The 18628-nt window shown below is 37.7% G+C and overlaps 1 protein-coding gene across 1 annotated transcript; it reads left to right on the plus strand.

Moving 5' to 3' along the window:
* The first annotated feature begins 629 nt into the window (after positions 1–629).
* Positions 630–18622, plus strand: grtp1a (growth hormone regulated TBC protein 1a). The gene is made up of 8 exons (XM_066660143.1): positions 630–1334; positions 7622–7773; positions 9498–9656; positions 10332–10456; positions 10892–10988; positions 14046–14218; positions 14799–14984; positions 17118–18622. Exons 1-8 carry the CDS (start codon positions 1231–1233, stop codon positions 17208–17210), a joined length of 1089 nt encoding a protein of 362 aa, XP_066516240.1. The 5' UTR covers positions 630–1230; the 3' UTR covers positions 17211–18622.
* Positions 18623–18628: the final 6 nt, after the last annotated feature.

The following is an 18628-nucleotide window of genomic DNA, read 5'->3' on the forward strand; positions in this document are numbered from 1 at the left end:
TCCCTGTCTGGAATGCTCCCTTGCAGGATGACAAACACTCACAGATTCACTCCCACCTAAAGTAGTCAGTCCACCCAAATGTGTTTTTGAACTGTGAGAGGAAACCAGAGCACCAGGAGGAAACCCACGTGGACATGAGGATAACACCCCAAACTCCTCACAGACTATCACCTGGAACCGCAGGACCCTGGAACCCTGGAGAGTGACACTACCTGTTCCTCCACAGAGTTCCACAAACAAATTTACCACAAAGCTGAGGGTGATGAGTGGCCAAAGGTTGAGACAAATGAAGGCGTATGTTTCAGTCCATTTATGTTTTCCCTTTTGCTTATTGACTAAACCCCTAAAATGTTAATCTAAACATATCTGTTATGATATTGCAGTGAAGAAAAATCAGTATTTTTTAATAATTACTTTTACAATTAATATTACCTAGCTTTATTACTTTGTACTTGTAACGAATACAGTTTACCTTTTACTGTGCTGACTCGTAATAAAAAATTCGTGTTCGCGCTGTTGTCGCTAGGAGGCGCTGTGTCAACCTCGGGGAGTGAGGGGAGGAACGAGGGGCGTGGTCTAAACTCATTGATTGACGTCTGCCCTTGAGCTCAGCTCAGCTCCCCAGAGAAATTAATGGAGCGTGTGTTGGTTGCTGTGGAAAGAGGGAGAGAGAAACGGCGGAAAAAACAACGACGAGAAAACTGCAGGGAACATAGGCATACTGCCCGAAGTTAACGACGGACTCTTCGCCATTTGAAAACGAAGGAGAGACAGAAAGAGAGAGAGACGTTCATAATAAACGAGTGAGGTATTTTAGATAACACTTCTACAACAAGTGCAGCAACGGCTGATGAGAGCGAGAGAGAGAGAGAGAAAGAAAGTTACCCGGCCGTAGATAAACACGTCTTTCTGAATTATTTTCTTCGACTCTGTGCTTATAGCTTGTTCGGTGAATTCAGTAAATCCTGCTGGGCTGTGGGACTCGTTCGTTAACTGCCTTAACTATAACTGAACCGTCTTGCTGGACTCTTAAGTCTCCGTGTGTCTATAACTCGTCTTGGTTCTAAACGGATTACAGCGGCTCTGATCCACAATGAGAGAACTAAACCTCACTGACTTATGAACTACAGCCCTGAGAAAGGAGAAAGGATAAAAAAGAGAGACACTGTGTGAAGTAAGCTATGAAGTGTGTAAAGTGTGTGAGGTCCTAACCTCGACCTCTTCTTAAACATGGAGAAAAACAGACAGAAGGAGAACGGGACGAGTTCATCGTCATCTTCACAGCCTCAGGTCCGCATTAATGTCCCGAGCACAGCGAAGGAAAGAGTCCCCAGGTACTTTACACTTAAAATCTTCCTTTATTCACACCAAGGTTCCCCCCATTGATACTGGTGTTACAGTTATAACACAGCTTCACATCCCTGTTCAGACTGTAAATCTCGCCTCCTTTTTCCCTGTACCAGTTTTAGGGTTTGAGTCCTTGCTCGGGTAACCACACCACACCAATAAATTCACTGGCAAGACTTCTAACATTATATTTGCTTACAACTGTAACATGATCAAAACTCAAAGTCACTGAGTAAGGGCATCTTTCAAATGCCAGGAATGTAAATGTATTCATGGACCATCAAACTTCAAAACTGCAATCCCACAACATTCAAACTAATGTCCTATCTGAGAAAGTGTACTACTATTTATATTGCAGTCACCTTTAAATACTGTATATAGCCAACCATATTCACAGTCATATACTTGTAAAACTTAGTTCCACAATCTGAAACAGTTAAAACTCTCAGCTGTAATCATTAGAACTACAGTCCTACACCAATAAACGTTTTAATTATAATCCTATACTATTACAACCTACAGCCAGAATCGCACACTGTTAAAGAACCCCTGCAGTAAAACATTTTTTACCTTGGTAACATTTCCATGTTCCAAGATTTATCATGAGTAGTGCTGGGCGATATGAGCGCAAATCAATATCGCGATTAATTGTACATTTTACAACGATTACGATTAATGAAGGATTATTGTTTTTTGTGGGTTTTTTTTGACTCATAGTTCAGTGACGAGGCTTGTACTGTAAATATTCTCCAATATTAAACATTGGATATATTTCTAATGTCGCTGGGAGCTTGTTCCTCTCTTGTTTTCTGAGCATTGTTTATATTTGGTGTGTGATTGTGCTTTGGTCACTGAAAAGTTTTTTTTTTTTTTTTCCTCAGTGTTTACAACTTTTTGTTCAGTGTCGTATTAATTATAGTCAAAACACAGCACGTCCACAACACAGACGCTGTGTTTTTCTTTGGTACTAGCTCCTCAAGTCACTTGGTCGTCCTCGGCATTTAGGTTGCTTCCATGTGGCAGATAGGGGCAGAATCACGTGCCTACAGCTTGGTAGCATGGTTTTAAAGGGACGGTACAGTGGGCACATAACAGAATAAAAAATAAATGAATAAAACTTGAAAAATAAAATGTTATTTTTAAAAAGTTGAAAATAATTTATATAATCGATATAGACAAGATTACGTCGACTAGAAGTTCCGAATGTAATTTTCAATTAATTGCCCAGCCTTAATCATAAGCAAAGTGAGTTATTAGAGACCAGCATCAAAACCCCAGAGAGGGGAAAAACTCCTTGGAGTTCATTTTAATTTTCCCCAGGCCCATTTCGTTTCTTGGGGACCACTCTGGGAGCTTGTAAAACTATTACCATCACAGCAAGATATCATCCAATCAGTTTTTGACTTGTGATGATCAAATAGAAAAATGTGGGCTATTATTTTGTCCAAAAACTGAAATTATGTATTTAGAATTGCTCTGTAAAAAAGAAAAGTTGACTGATTTTCTTAAACACATCAACATTTTTTGTTCTTTGTCAACACATATAGGTGTTATTTATACAATAGAAGACATGTCATGAGTGAAATAAGCAGTCAGCGCCACAGCCAACAGGCAAATTCAGAGAGCCAGCCTTGCTTACATCAGCTTGCAGGGTGGGGCTTTTGAGCTGCAGGCATGCAGCTGAGGGGTAAGTGCAAATAGAGGCGGGGACCAATTGCATATTCATAGATCCAGGCATACTGAATGAAGCTGAAAGTGTAGAGTTATACCCTATCTATGATTTAATACATTAGGGTTTTGTATGTCTTGCAAATAACTTCTAAATATGTAACTGTGGTGGACAATTAGTTTTTTAGGGGCTAAATCAATGACTTAAAGGGAACTTTAAAATTTGGTGCCAGAGTCTTACACTTCTAGAAATTATAGCTAAAATCCTACATTATTAAAACCCTCAACTATAACTTGACACCAATTTAACAGGTAATGACAGTACATTCAGTGTTGTCATGATTAATATTGTCACATTATGCTTCATTTCAGAATATGTGAAACGCTGAATTAAATCAACATATTTTCATTTTTAAAAATAATTTTTAATGTGACACTTTTGCTTTTTTCTGTTAACACTCATCAAACCTCAGAAAAATAAAATAACCCTAACTAAGAACTATACCATTGAACCACTAAAACATATAACACCATGCCAGACACCATATAAAACTTGCAACTACAAGCCTAACATCACACAGACTCGCAACCAACCTGGACTCAGACACCACTGAAATCTGCCATCCTGTCCCAACTACCACCATGCCCCAATAATTAGTCAAAATAATTTAAAACACACATCTAAAGTCTATCTGTATTTTTTTCTAGATTGCCTGGGGCAGCTCCTGTGTCACAGGGACTTCATTATTAAACACAGCTCGTGTGTTTTCTCAGTGCCCTTAAGCCACTTTATCCTGTTACTTTGAGCTGAATGGAATGCTTTTAACTCTTCCTTTAACTCAGAACTCAAAGTCTTTTTCCACTGAGTCTCCTAGAAGGCTCATTCCAGACAATGATCTTTTTACATAACAGCCTTTCACTGTAGGCTACCTGGGACTACCTGCAGGAAACTGGTGCATTAGGGAAGGGCAAACAGACAATGGCCTGAATTCATGAAGCCGTCCAGTGAGGCTGAGAAGTGAATAGTTTCCATGTCTCTACGGCGTTTTTTTTTTTTTCTTCTTCTTCTTTCTCTTCCTCTTACTTTTTTTTATTATAGTCTACATCATCAACAGTGTTGTCTTAAGAAGTTTTAAACTGGCAATTGAGCACTGCTTATAAACTCTCTGTAGAATAGCTAGATCAATCAGAAATGACCATCTAATCAAGGATATGGTCCTGTCTGTAAAACACAGTAAATAAGAGCGGAAATGTCTAGTCTTTATGCTCTGAGAAGCTTATTATGTGGGCCTCTGTGTTTAATATTCTTTCTATAGAACCCTGCTGGCTCTGTTTTTGTCACCTACTTGTACGTAAAAACAGAAAATCCCCTTAAACATGGTAAAAACAGAAGTGTATTAGTACACTTTTAAGGATCAAGTCTGTGCTGAAATGTCTGTGGTGTGTGGCCGACAAATTTCTTAAGAGAGAGTGAGCTGAAATTAAAAAAAAGAAAATTCAGCTGTATCACTGTTTTGTTCTTGGTATATTTGAAAACTTCACTTGATGAGATTAAACAGTCAGATACTTAAGAATTTGAACGTGCTAGACATCAATCATTTTAATACAACTTTTTCTTAATGATACACTTCTGTCTGTATGATTCCAGTTTGCTAACAGAATTACAGAAAAGATTAAGGATTCTGTCTTGTCACCAGTTTTGTGAAAATGAACATATTAAAATGTTTCTTTAAGGCCTATGAACTATTATCCATTTGAATAAAGAGAATCAAATGTAGTTAATTACCAAATACTTCTCTCAAACTCTTTAAAACTCTTTTAAGTGGTTTTCCTCTCTCTCTCTCTCTCTGTGTGTGTGTGTGTGTGTGTGGCAACAAGAATATGAGAAAGGGACAGACCGTTTCTCCCGACTGTCCTGTTTATGTTCATTATTTTGTCTTTATTCCATTAGTTACTTTCTCCATGTTCCAGTTGTCCTTGCAACAGCACTGTTTATTCCCTATGCTCTATGATTAATTTCACCTCAAGCACTATTTGGTATAAATCTGTATAAATGTATTTAAAGGAAATGTCTATGATTTTAGGGAAACACAGCTCAGCGTCGTTTAAGGTGTTTGAGGGGAAAATACTGTCTCCATGTGTCAAATTGTTTGTATGTGGCTGAAGTTTAACCTGTCTAAGTTTTTATTCACTGTTTGAAATACCACAGAAACTCATTTGTAACTGGATTAGTTTATATTTGTAGCATCGGTAAAGCAGTTCGCCATCTCACGAGTTTGGAGACATTTCCACATTAAGTGATCTCAAACAGCAAAAATAAGTCAATATTACCCACATATGGAACAGGAAAAGAGCAATCCTCTTTTCAGTCCATGTTTTACAATGTTTAGGGTTCTCTCTGTTGTCTAAACATACTCCAGATGCCTCTGCCATGAGCAGACAGATGAAGACGGAGACAGAGACAGACACAGACACAGACTACCATACTGGACAGAGCCAATTTGTTTTCCTACTCATTTACAGACACATTAGACAGGTTTTGAGCACGCAAACCAACTGGAGAGCAACAAAGGGTCAGGGAACATCGTCTGAATTTTATATAAAAAAAAAAGTGTTTTTGGTTACAATCAACTACGCTTTTAAAGCTCTAAGTAATAATTCTGGAGTAAACTACACCAAATTATAAAAATTTAAAAGTTTGTAGATGCCCTTTATAAACACTGTACACAGGCACAGTTTTCCTACAAACCCCGTTTTCAGAAAAGTTGGGATACTTTGTTAAATGCAATAAAAACAATAATCTGTGAAATGTAAGTTTTACTGAACCTTTATTTAACTAACAAAAGCACAAAAAATACAATGTTTTCACTGAACAACTTGTGAAATATTTATAGAACTTTCAAGTTACATGTTTTGAAACCTATAGATATGCATATACATAAAAATATAAAAGGGCCATCTACTAAAGGATCAGCCTTTGTAAGCAAAAATAGGTCTTTGGTGATCTCTTTGTGCCAAATTTAATGAAAGGATTGTCAAGTGGTTCTTAAAGAATTTTTTTTCAGGACAGGCAGCAAATAATTCAGGCTTTCCCTATCTACCGGCACTAATACTGTAAAACGATTCCTGAAATATGGAGAAATCTCAGTTTGTGTGAAGCAAGGCTGGACTCTTCTTGAAAACGTTTGTGAACTTCAAGCCCACAAATGGCACTGCATAACATACATCATGCTACAGTGATAAATATGGCCACATGGGGTTGGGAATACTTTGGAAATTTGCTGTCGCATAACAATCAGCCTCTGCATCAAGAAATGCAGCTTGAAACGGTATTATACAAAGAAGAAGACATCCATTAATTTTGCACAGAAATGCCAGTGAGTTCTCTGGGCATCTGAGATGGATCATATGGCAATGAAAATTTTGTGGTCAGATGAATCCACATTTCAGCAATAATTTGAAAAATCTTACTTTGGATTCTCTGCCAAAAATGAAAAACACCATCCTGACTTCAAAAACAACATCCTTACCAATGAAAATCCCAAAATTTGTGATAGCATGGATGTCAGTGCCTACAGCATGTGTGATCTGTAGATATGTGAAAGTGGCTTATATTAGTATTTTGAAGAGAAATATGCTGCTGCTAAGACAAAATCTTTTCTCAGTCCAGATCTGCCTCCTATTGAAAATGTATGGCTTATCATGAGAATCTAACAAAGGTGACTACAGACTTGAGCATGTCAAGTCTTGTTTTACAGCAAAAACAGGCAGAAATTTCCACTTGCAGAATTTCTACAATTAGTATCACCAATTCCCAATTGATTAAAAAGTGTAATTTAAAAAAATTAATGTGATGACACGGTAAACATGCCTCTGTCTAATTTGTTTAGTGTTGCAGACATTTTTAAATTTGTTATATTTAACAAAGCAAATTAAATACCAGGCATGGGTTATAGGGTTTAAAACAAACAAACAAAAAAACAGTATAGGGTTGGTCAGCAATGGAACTGTGTTCTTTGAAGCAGTACAGCTCCATCTAGTACCTGTGGAATGAGTTGGAAAACGTGTGTTATCCAAAACTAATCCAAGACATCAGTATAGGACCTTAGTAATGCTCTAATGACTGAATACCATCAAATCCTCAGAGCAGTGTTCTAAGAGCAGAGGCTCTTACTGCAACAAATGAGAACAAACTTTCTTCCCTTCATTTCAGAGGAAACTTAGAATTGGCAGGCGTTCACAAACTTTTGGCCATATAATGAATTTTGAGTCATATACGTAAATTAATTGACCAATTTATACAGTATACATATTTATATAGAGCTTGGTGTGGTGTAGTGACAAACACTGCTGTCCTTCAAACCAAAAACTTGGGATTACTGTTTGTGGCTTGGGCAGGAACAAATACACTGCACCAACAAATGTGTGTCCTTATTTGCATTAGATTACATCTGTAATATAAAAAAAAATGTTACGTCACTCTGGAGAGTATAAGCTAAATACTATAAATGTAAATTTCCTTTATAGATCCCATCACGTGAAAATAATACATTTCAGATAGGACTTTTGATGCAAAAATATCTCACTGATGTCTGTATCTCTGCAGTGTGGACCCATATGGTTTCGAGAGATCTGATGACTTTGATTACGAGTCTTATGAGGAGCTCATGTCCGAGTACTTGGCTGTCCTGACCAGAAGGTCCATCAAGTGGTCAAAATTGCTGCAGGGGAAAAGCAAAATCGACAAGAGTCTGAAGGGTAAGATGAAACGCAGTAGATACAGACATTATTTTAAAGAACTGAATGTCCTTTCTCTGCGTTGCAGTTCACATGGCCTTGACAAAGGTGAAACATTGAGAAATGGTTCATTGGTTCTAGTTCATTAACTTTGTGTGTATTTCTTATCTCAAGATTTGTTCTCAGTTCCAGTCACATAAACCACATTTATGTGCTTTGGCTGCTTACATTCCTGACAGAACTGAGAGTTTGATAAGTAGCTCAGGAGCTGAGTCAGGCATGTGGAGCAGGGCTGGGACCCAGTACTTTTGACTGGGAACCATTGTCTTAAAGTAGATTATAGGAATTTGCGTACATAAAACAACAATAGATCTAAATAAAGAAATGTTACCACATCTTTCGAAACCTGTGTGTAGAAATTGAACTGCTTTTCTGTGCAGTGATGCAAGCAATCACAGAAAGCAAAGTCTCAGAAAAAAACAACAACACACTGTTAGAGTTCTGTTTTAAAGGCAACTCACATGGCACCATACAAACTCTACTACTGAATATTGCTGGCTCAAAATTATCTTACTTTAAAATGCCTGATTTGTTTAAAGTATACTACCAAATACTTTGTTTTAAATTTTGTGATTTTACACATGTTTAGTTTTACACATAAATTAAATTTGCAAACAAAATACTAAACATGAAAAAAAATAATGTGCAACAATGGCACTCCAGAACAGGATTGGAGGTAGGGTGAAGGAGGTTCTGTCTTTTTTTTTTTTTTTTTTTTTTTTTTTTTTTTAATATTGTTAATCTTTAGTGAACCTGTAGTGCACCCTTTTAAAGCTATTTGTTTTACCATATCAGTTACTCAAATGCAGTAAGCTTTAAACCTGTAAGTGAATTTCAAAACCATTATCCCCTTTGCTATATATCTGCAAATTTCAGGAATAGTAGATCAATGAATTTGTATACTGGTAAATATAAATCAAAGTCTATCACATGTCTTCAAAGATTAAAGAAGTAAATGTAAATCTCTTGTGGTAAAATGAACTCTAATTAAAGTACAAGGCTAAATTGGCTTCCTAGCACACAACAGACACAACTCAAATAAACAAATATTACTCACTACTGCCCCCAAAAGGTGATGTGTTCCCTTTCAGAAAATTTAATAGAATCCTTGTTTTTGTAAAACTCATGACATATCTTCTGATGCTTCTTTGCTTTCTTGTTGTTCACATGTATTTTAACTAGTGGCTGAAAATATACCCAGTTGATATTCTGTTTGTTGCAAATTAGACATATGATTGTGGAAGTTAATTATTCATTCATTCAGTGTCTGTAAGCGCTTATCCAGTTCAGGGTCACGGTAGGTCTACCTGGAATCTTTGGGCGCAAGGCAGGAACACAACCTGGAGAGGGCAACACACTCTCACACTCACACATTCACTCACACCTACAGACACATTTTGAGTAGCCAGTACACCTACCAACGTGTGATTTTGGACCTTGGGAGGAAACCAGAGCACCAAGAGGAAACCCACACGGACACAGGGAGAACACACTAGACTCCCAAAGAGTCTCATGAAGCAGGACTTGAACCCACAACCTCCAAGACCCTAGAGCTGTGTGACTGTGACACTACCTGCTGCTCCACCATGCTGCCCTTGGAAGTTAATTAGAATAGCTTAAATAATTGTCAAGTGATTTTGTATTTACTGTAACCAGCTGAACAACGCTGTGTACTTTTCCCACAGTAAAGCGTTACGTACGGAAGGGAGTTCCAAATGAGCACCGGGCATTGATCTGGATGGCAGCAAGTGGCTCACAGGAGCAGATGGAGAAGAACCCAGGCTACTATCACTCACTTCTCCAGGCCCAACATGACCCTAAACTGGTGGAAGCCATCTATACAGGTTAGCATGAAATCACAAATAACAATCCAAAAAATACTGGAATAAACACTATCACTTTATTTACAATATACCTGTAGATAATACATAAAAAATCTCTGCATTTTTTTGGGAACAAAAAAAAACCGACTGAAACTATTTTATTTTTTATTTTTTTTAAACTTGCTTAGTTTTGTAGCACTTCGGTCTGTGTTTACTTTAACGCAGTTAGCTCTCTCCCGAATGTAGTCAGTTTTATCTACAGCAATCTTACCCACCTTTGGAGCAGGAATAGAGCAATATCCTCCTCATGGATCATTCTTTTCAATGTTTGGAGTTTTATTCATTGTCTAAACAACTCCAGATACAGTTTCTTTGACATGAGCAAAGACCCTGGGGCTTTGTAAACACATTAGACCGGTTTCGAACACGGAAATAGACTGGAGAGCTGTAGAGCAAATGGCGAGGAAACTTCCTCAGATTTTTATAAATCATTTTTCATTTAATAATAATTATTTTATTATTGTGAACCTTGTCTTTTACATAAAATATATTTTTTTATAATTCATGTTCATTCTTCAAAAACGTATTTTTATAGTGACTGCCCTATATTCAGTGGTACAGATGGGTGTTTGTTTTCACACTGAACGTTTGTATAGCTTGAGTCCTGGTTTCATGTTCTGTTCTATTTGTTTTCAGATTTGCACAGGACCTTCCCAGACAACGTGCAGTTCCGTAAGACAGCTGAACCTTGTCTGCAAAAGAGTTTGTATAATGTGCTGCTGGCATACGGACATCATAACAAGGCAGTGGGATACTGTCAGGTAAGAGTCAAGGAATCTGTCCTGTAAACTTTGATCTGTGTACTTAATGAGTTGCAGAAAAGGCACATGGCCTGATTGTAAGAGTGTTAAGGTAGGCTTCACTGTAAGTTAATGTTTTGAAGATCTAATGTTGATAATACAGAGATCAAAGTCTACCAGAGCCAGGTTGTTTTGTTGATCCCTGTTATAATAAAGTGTTTATCAAGTTCCTGATGTGATGTGTGACTGCGTCACCCTGCACAAGGTGAAATAATATTTTCCATTTTGACAATGTAAACATTTCAGACGCAGCTAACAACTGATTTCCAATGCAAATATTTTCACAAATGCCATAGGCTCTGTCTTTCATGAAGTAGCCACACATTTCCCTACGTATTTTGCATTGATCTTTTACGCACTACACTCTGGTGGCAGTTAAGTGTTTACTTTTTGCAGGGTATGAACTTCATTGCTGGGTACCTCATCATCATCACCAAAGATGAAGAAAAGTCATTCTGGTTGATGGAGGCCCTTATCGGCAAGATACTTCCAGGTGATTGCTGTTAGTTTAGAATATAAGACCGTGATAATGACAACACTATACATGGTCCATGCACTTTTTACGATACACTTGTATATTAAAAGAGCGCTACGTAGTATTTTGTGCCTTAAAATGACAGCTTCAAAATCAATGTGATTCTTCACTGACCTGTAAAAGTAAAGTAGAGCATCTGTCGTTGATATACCAGGTGCAACACTGCAGAAACTGCACTATGTAAATGTTGGAGTAGTGTAGAAAACACACTCCCCACCGTCTTAATTACAGGACAGTTTTGAAAAATATGAATTTGACACTGTAACTGTAGGGGGAGCCCAGTATTAACCATGACAAATCTGTTAATTTAAGACGACTGGTGACTTCCAGAAATCTTGTTTATCCTCTTTTGTGAACGTCCTTGTTAGGTAGGTGTTGGGTGATGTTTTGACAAACATTTCTATGCAATTTACAATATAGCTAAATCATATTCTGTGAATGACTTTAATTTTGTACATATTATTCTCTAATAAGTTGAGTGTATTTCAAACAAGATGCATCATATTGCATGCGTCTTTATTATGTAACAAACAGATTTTAATATTTCAACCTTTTGTAAGAGTTAATGAATGATTATTTGATGAATCACCTTGAAAGGAAAAAAAAAACACTGGCAGAAAATATCTGGTAAGTTTACATGTTTTAAAGTGAAACCACTAATAGGAGGCTACAGAATTCAATAGAAATTTAAGAGGCTACAAATTAAACATGACACTATTTCTGGACCTAGTTAACATAATTTAGTTCAGGGTTGCGGTGGGTCAGCACACGGAATCATTGGGCGCAAGGCTAAAACACACACTGGAGGGCACGCCAGTCCTTCACAGGGAGAGAGACACATTCACACCTGGAGCTATGTGACTGCAACACTACCTGCTGGACCAATGTGCTGCTGAATTAAAAAATATATAAAATATAAATAAATAAATGTGCAGAGTATATGAAGTTTTACTTCTGCAAGTCTGTCAAGATTTCAGCGTGTGTATTACGCCACACTGCCAGCTAAATGTTGAGCAAATGCAAACCTTTATGAAGAGATTATATTGGTGTCATGTACCCAATCAGTCGACTTGCTGTACATTCATGGTATTTCTGACAAGAGCTTCAGTTATATATGTGTATGAGAGTGGACAGGATTAGGTTTAAATGACTCGGCCAAAGCTATTCTAAGCTCCCCATAGCTCCTCCTGAACTATGAATAAACCTGGCCGTAGGTCACATGATTCTGATCTGCTGCAAGCCTAAAGCCTGTTAAACTCCAGTCATGCCCGGGAGAGGGAGACACACTGCATACATATAGGAAGTTACCAGCCTCACGTCTAAACTGAACACATTGTTATATTCTTTGTTGCAGTCTAAACATGAGTGTATATTCTAAAAACTGAGGAACTTTGAGTTCAGCTAATGTGTGACCAATTTAAATAATTGCTTTCAGGCGCTACAGGTAGCATCACTGCCCCACAGCTTCAGGGTCCTAAGGTTGTCCGTTCTATTACTACCTCGGGTCACTCTCTCTGAGGAAAGGTGTGCTGTGTCTGTGTGGGTTTCTTCCGGGTTCTCCAGTTTTCTCCTACAATCTGAACACACATGTTAGAAGGTGGATTGGCTGTTCAAAAGTGTCAATTAATGTGTGTGTGATGACCTGTTATGGATTGGCACCCCATCAGGGTGTGTTCCTGCATTGCGCCCAATGATTGAAAGTAGGCCCTGACACAATGACCCTGAACACAGTGAAGCAGTAATGGATGAGTGACTGACTGACTTATGTAAAATTTGACAGACCTAGTTGGAAATGTTGGGTAGTTTATATAATCACCCTGGACATTAACTGTCAGCAGCTTTTTGTGCTTTGGGAATACAAGGCTAATGTTGCTAATGGAGGCCACCAAATAGCATCTTGCTAACTGACTACCTCAGATTGGCCATAGTAGCCATTTTCAGTCTTTAATTTGTTCTGTAGCTAATTTTGTAACTAATCGTTAACAAAATACAAAAGGTTATTATTCAGACATTGGCTGAATATTGCCAAAATTCAGTAGAAATAATTTTGAGGATTATGTATTAGCAAGTTGGGAGGAAAAGCACTTACATCACCATAATACCGTATTCACTTATAGTTAAAGGAGCATGAATCAAATGTGTTAAAAATTCATTTTCAAACTAGCGATACCTTGAATATGTAATTTAAAAAAAATATTCTCACACAAGTGCACATCAGAGAAGAACTTTGTACTTAAATGTGTAGTTCACAACTGTAATCAAAAAAATAACTTTTATAAAATTCAGAAAATGTTTCCTCACCATTTACTAACTCCAGTCTGTTTTTGTGCCCGAAACTGGTCTAATGAAGCCCCAGTGTCAGCAAACGAAGAAAAAACATACTGGCACTGTCACAGTATGCTAGTCTTTCTCTGTCTCTGCTTGGGGCAGGGGAATCTAGAGTTGTTTTAGAAAACTCCAAAAGCTGAAAAGCATGAACCAAAATGATGATATTGCTCTATTCCTGCTCCGTAGGTGGGTAATTGGTGTATTTTTGTAGTTTCAGATCACTTAAGGTGGGAATGTCTCCAAACTAGGGAGACAGCTAACTGCATTACCAAAAGGGTTACAAAACTAAAACAACTCAAATTACAAATGAGTTTCTGTGGTAATTCAAACAGTAAATAAATACTTAGAGATAGATAGGTTCAACTCAAACCATGTACAAACAACATACATGTCGTTATTTTCTGTCAAACATACTGTTTCACTTTAAAAGTTACGGAGCTTAGAGCTGCATTTCCCCACAATAGTAGATTTTCCTTCAAGAATTTATACATGACCAAAATGTCAAAGTAAGAAATGACTTGCTAAATCGAAGCTTCCATGTCTTGCAGCTACTTTCATTTTGTAATTCCAATAAAGATCTAAAGGATCACACACCAGACACCAGACTTACTGACAGATTTTACGTTTGAGGTGAGTGGGGAAATTTTATCGCTTTGGCTTGACAATTTTGCACTCTCCTTCTCCTAGATTATTACACACCCACCATGCTGGGTCTGAAGACGGACCAGGAGGTGCTGGGGGAGCTGGTGAAAGTTAAAGTGCCGGCTGTATGGCAGGTTATGGCTGAACACAACGTCATGTGGACACTGGTGGTGTCACGCTGGTTCATCTGCCTCTACATTGACATCCTGCCTGTGGAGGTAAGGGTGTCAGCATCAAGTCCAAAGGGGTTCAAGTCCAAAACAGTATGGAATTAGAGATACAGGTAAACAAAAGAGGTTGTAAATGTGTAAAGCATGGAATTCCAGAGCAAAATTTCAGTAGAATAGGAAGAGCAGATTGATTAAGGATAGCACATTAAGTCATAACAATTCAGAGTTTGAGAGACTACTACTTAATCCTAGTCAGTCATATATTTTAGTCTAAGCCAACCATCCATTGAAAACCATTATCTATGTGATACAGGATTGCTTCATGGTCAGTGTTTGGTGAAAAAAGATTGGTGTGAATGCTTTACCTTGCTATAAAGATAGTACTTGATGGATTACTTCCACAATATACCAGACTGTGGGAACTGCATGGAAATACGTGTGAGTGCCAAATGACTTTGCAGATTAGCTGCACCTAAAGAGACACAGCGGCTAGTGCCAGAAGCCTGCCCTGTGATTTAAGCTTCAGTGAGGCCCAGGGACCTTTGTGTGGATGCTTAAACCCTTTGTGAAATGTAGTCCACCTACAGTGTTAACCTGACTGTCCCTCCTTTTATTTCTCTGAATTTAGACAGTCCTGCGGATCTGGGACTGCTTGTTCTATGAAGGATCTAAGATTCTGTTCCGTGTGGCACTGACCCTGATCCGACACAACCAGGCCCTCATTCTGCAAGCTCGAAATCTTCCAGACATCTGCGACCGCTTCAAACAGATCACCAAGGGCGCCTTCGTTGAGGACTGCCATATGTTTATGCAGGTGGGCCTTATGTACACAAGGGGGTAAAGTATTCAGAATTCATACTTTAGTAAAAGTAGTGTTACTTGGAAAGAATAATGGCTCAATTAAGAAATCAGACTAGCTGGGTAAAAGAAAAATTAAGAAAAAAAATAAGAATAGCTGCTTAAACATTTATACGGGAGTTACTTTGCTAGTGTTAGTATTACTACTGAGGGTCTTGCAGAACTGCATAGGAACATGTAGCATAGAAACTGACATTAGTGCAGCTGTATTATTCTTTCAATGGTTGATATGTTTGCAGTGATAAGGTCTTTGTTCTAAATTAATTAGAAGCTTAAGATTAATCACGATTAATCACATTGTCCCTTCTTAAAGGCTAAGCACCACTTAATGAACCTCAATGAAAATTTCACATTATCTTAATTACTGACAGCAGTCTCCATACTCCCTAAAGTAGAATCTACTGCTGTGCAAAATGTGTTGGGCTGTGACTCTTGAAAGAGCCTGTAATGTAAGGAAATAGACCACGACATTACTTGGTCCTGAGATTTTTATCAAACCAAACACACAAAATCAGTTCATCCTACGGGTAAACAGTATCTAGCTAGCTAAATAACCAACATTATTCATGACAATAGCCTAGCAATAAGCTAAACTAACATTTAGATGTACCGTTATTGTTGTAAATGTGATCACCACACATCTGAAGTCGAACTCAAATTCATCCGACACTATAAACCTCCGTAATGCAACTAGGATACGAAGCCTAGTATAATCTGAGCTACCAAGTTTAGCAAGTCAAGCTAACGTTAACTAACACCAACTAAAACAGGCAAAGTAAGTGGACTTACCTTGTTTACCTCCATGTATACAGAGGCTCTTGAACACCTTTCGTTGGTGTCCTTACATGCTCATATTGTTTGAAAAGCGCCAGTGAAATGAGCTACAGATAACGGAGTGAGCGGATGGTCCTTTCCATCCAAGTGCCCGTTTAAAGTTGACAAATTTGGTCCACTTTCTGGATATTTTGGGATCTTTGGGCCATTTGTGCACAGATGTCCCTCTGTACATTGAATGATTGCAGCCAAAAACAACACACCTTTTCGTCATTTTGCATTAAATTAAGTGCAACTTCTAGAGTTGTCCACCATCTACGTCACAGTTAAGACGCCTATTAGAGTTTCCGAACACCGTTTGGGGGGGGGGACCAACAGTTTTTTAAACCTTATTCCTTCAATTAGTAAGAAATAACATGTTTTTTGACTATCAATGAACATAAGTTAGGAACTCAAATTCCACTGTATTTATTTCTTTTACACTTTCATATAGCTGGTGCTGGTGCTATAGTTCTTAATATTGGATACTTACATGTAAAATAAAATAATTTATGTAAAATAAACACAGTGGAATTATATTTATATTAGTAGTGTCTATCGATTAAAAAGTGGAATCACAACAATAAAATAAAATGCTAGTACTTCCTTTCATTTTTGGGAGGGAGACAATCTAAGCGAGAGAAACCCTTCTTTTATCATTTTTTTTATTATATCTGTGTGGACAAGCGGTTACAGATAACGAATGAATGAATATCTCAGTGTAGTCTTGATAATGTTTGAGCAATGAGCTTAATGATCTCTTAAAGCTAATTCAAAAATCAAGAGATTCAGGGAGGTAGGAGATGAAACAGGAGCTCTGTGTGAGAGCGGGAGAGAGAGAGTGTGTGTAAGAGGATGAGGTAAGGTGAGAGTGGTGATATTTAATATGTATTTTAGCATAAATGAAATATATCTTTTGATCTCAACAGTAATGATGCAATGTTTGCGTCACAAAATAAAATTGGTAAAATGTTTTTTTTTTTTTTTTAAAGTTGTGGCTACATTTAAAATGGTAAAATGATTACCATTTTAAAAATTGTGTTTTAAATTCCTGAATGCGTTAATTTTGACAGCACTACTGAAAACACTTAATTCACTTAATATAGCTCCACAGTTGTAATCGCTCATTCTGTTATGATAGGTGTTGCTGATTATGTTGAGTTTTTTAGTTATGCTTATTGTATTTTTCATTCAAAGCCAAGAATGTAAGCTGAATTGAAGTCTTATCTTCCAGAATATCTAATTTGTTTTATTTATTTATTTTTAAATCCCCCAGCAAATTTTCAAAGAACCTGGCAGCCTCTCCAGAGCAAACATCTCCAAGCTGCGTGAGGTGTGTCGAGCGAGGATTATTGCTGAAGAATCTTGACCCTGAACCTTCCACCCCTTAACACTCAGAGCATTCCAAATTCTTTGCACTGTCCTATGTTTTTACTGATAACAGTGACTGTTGACAATATAAAGGCACGGGGAACTGTTTTTCTTACGTAGTTAGATGTAGCCTGTACAGAGAACTACAACTCAGCTGGGTCCACATTTTTTGGGACTCTTGTTGATACAGTTTTATTGTCTGGAGCAAACCTGCTCATTTAGGGATTATCTCACTCACTTTAGTGATTTCTTGGCAATATTCAACCAGCCCTGGCCTAGATGAACTTAAATGGACTAGACGTCAGCTGTGGCAGGTCAATGCCAGTGATTTATTAGTCTTAAAGTGTGTAGACCTTTTTCCCTAAATTCTTAAAAACCTTTGCACATTTCTCCAGACGCACCCTCTTGGGGTCTATGGGGTTTTGATGACTGTTATACAACTGTGAAATGAAGGGTCCTTTACTGTTGTGTGTGTGCACTACGAACAGGGAATGTTTTTTAAGGGCTTTCGTCAGAGATTACTTTCTATAAATTCAATCTTGAAACTGAAATTGTTAAATCATACCTGTCGAATGTGTAATATCTGTGCTCTTAACCCATCATGAGTCTTTTGTAGAATTAAAATCTTGTATTCTGGTATCTCAGGGTCTTTGTTATAGGTTTTTTAATTATATAAAAAAATCTAAATTACATGGCCAACATCTCGCAAACCTGTTCATCCAGTTTCTTCTAAAACCAGCGGCATTAGTAGGTAGTTTGTTCTATTTGCAGCAGTAACAGCTTCTACTCTTCTGGGAAGGCTTTACACTAAATGCAGAAACACTGCTATGAGGATGTGACTGCATTCAGCCACAAGAGCGTTGGAGAGAAGACACCACAATCACAAACACCATTTCAAATGACCCCAATGTTATTGAATGCTGCTCTGTCACTTCAGAGGATGTGGTTCCACTTCTCCAAAGCCCAATTCTCACATTTCTATCTCACCTATAAATTATTTAAATGTTCCTGCATTTTTTTAATCTATATCTAGCCATTTATAACTCATGGTGTAGCTATAAAAAAAACTGCCTGAGAAGATTAATAATGTATATCTCTGACAGAAACCTGATATGAATAAGCTTTAAAAATGTATAAGCATAAACTTGGCTGTTGGCTGGTCCTGCCAGGTGAGCTGAGCTGTGTGTGCTGGGGTGGAGTCAGTGGTGCAGAGCTAATCGTCCAATGTCAGAACCTCACAGAAAAAGTTCAACATCTGAAGGGTAAAGACGCCCCAGACACAGACAAGCTATTACTGTACAAAGGAGGATAAACTCCCAATTAATACCCTTCATTTTAGAAGAAACGTTGGATGAGCCAGTGTCCAAACTTGGCCATACAGTGAACGAAGTTGGAAAAAACCCTCGGCAGACGTTT

The sequence above is a fragment of the Hoplias malabaricus genome, chromosome 2 (genome assembly GCF_029633855.1).
Source record: "Hoplias malabaricus isolate fHopMal1 chromosome 2, fHopMal1.hap1, whole genome shotgun sequence".
NCBI lineage: Eukaryota > Metazoa > Chordata > Actinopteri > Characiformes > Erythrinidae > Hoplias > Hoplias malabaricus.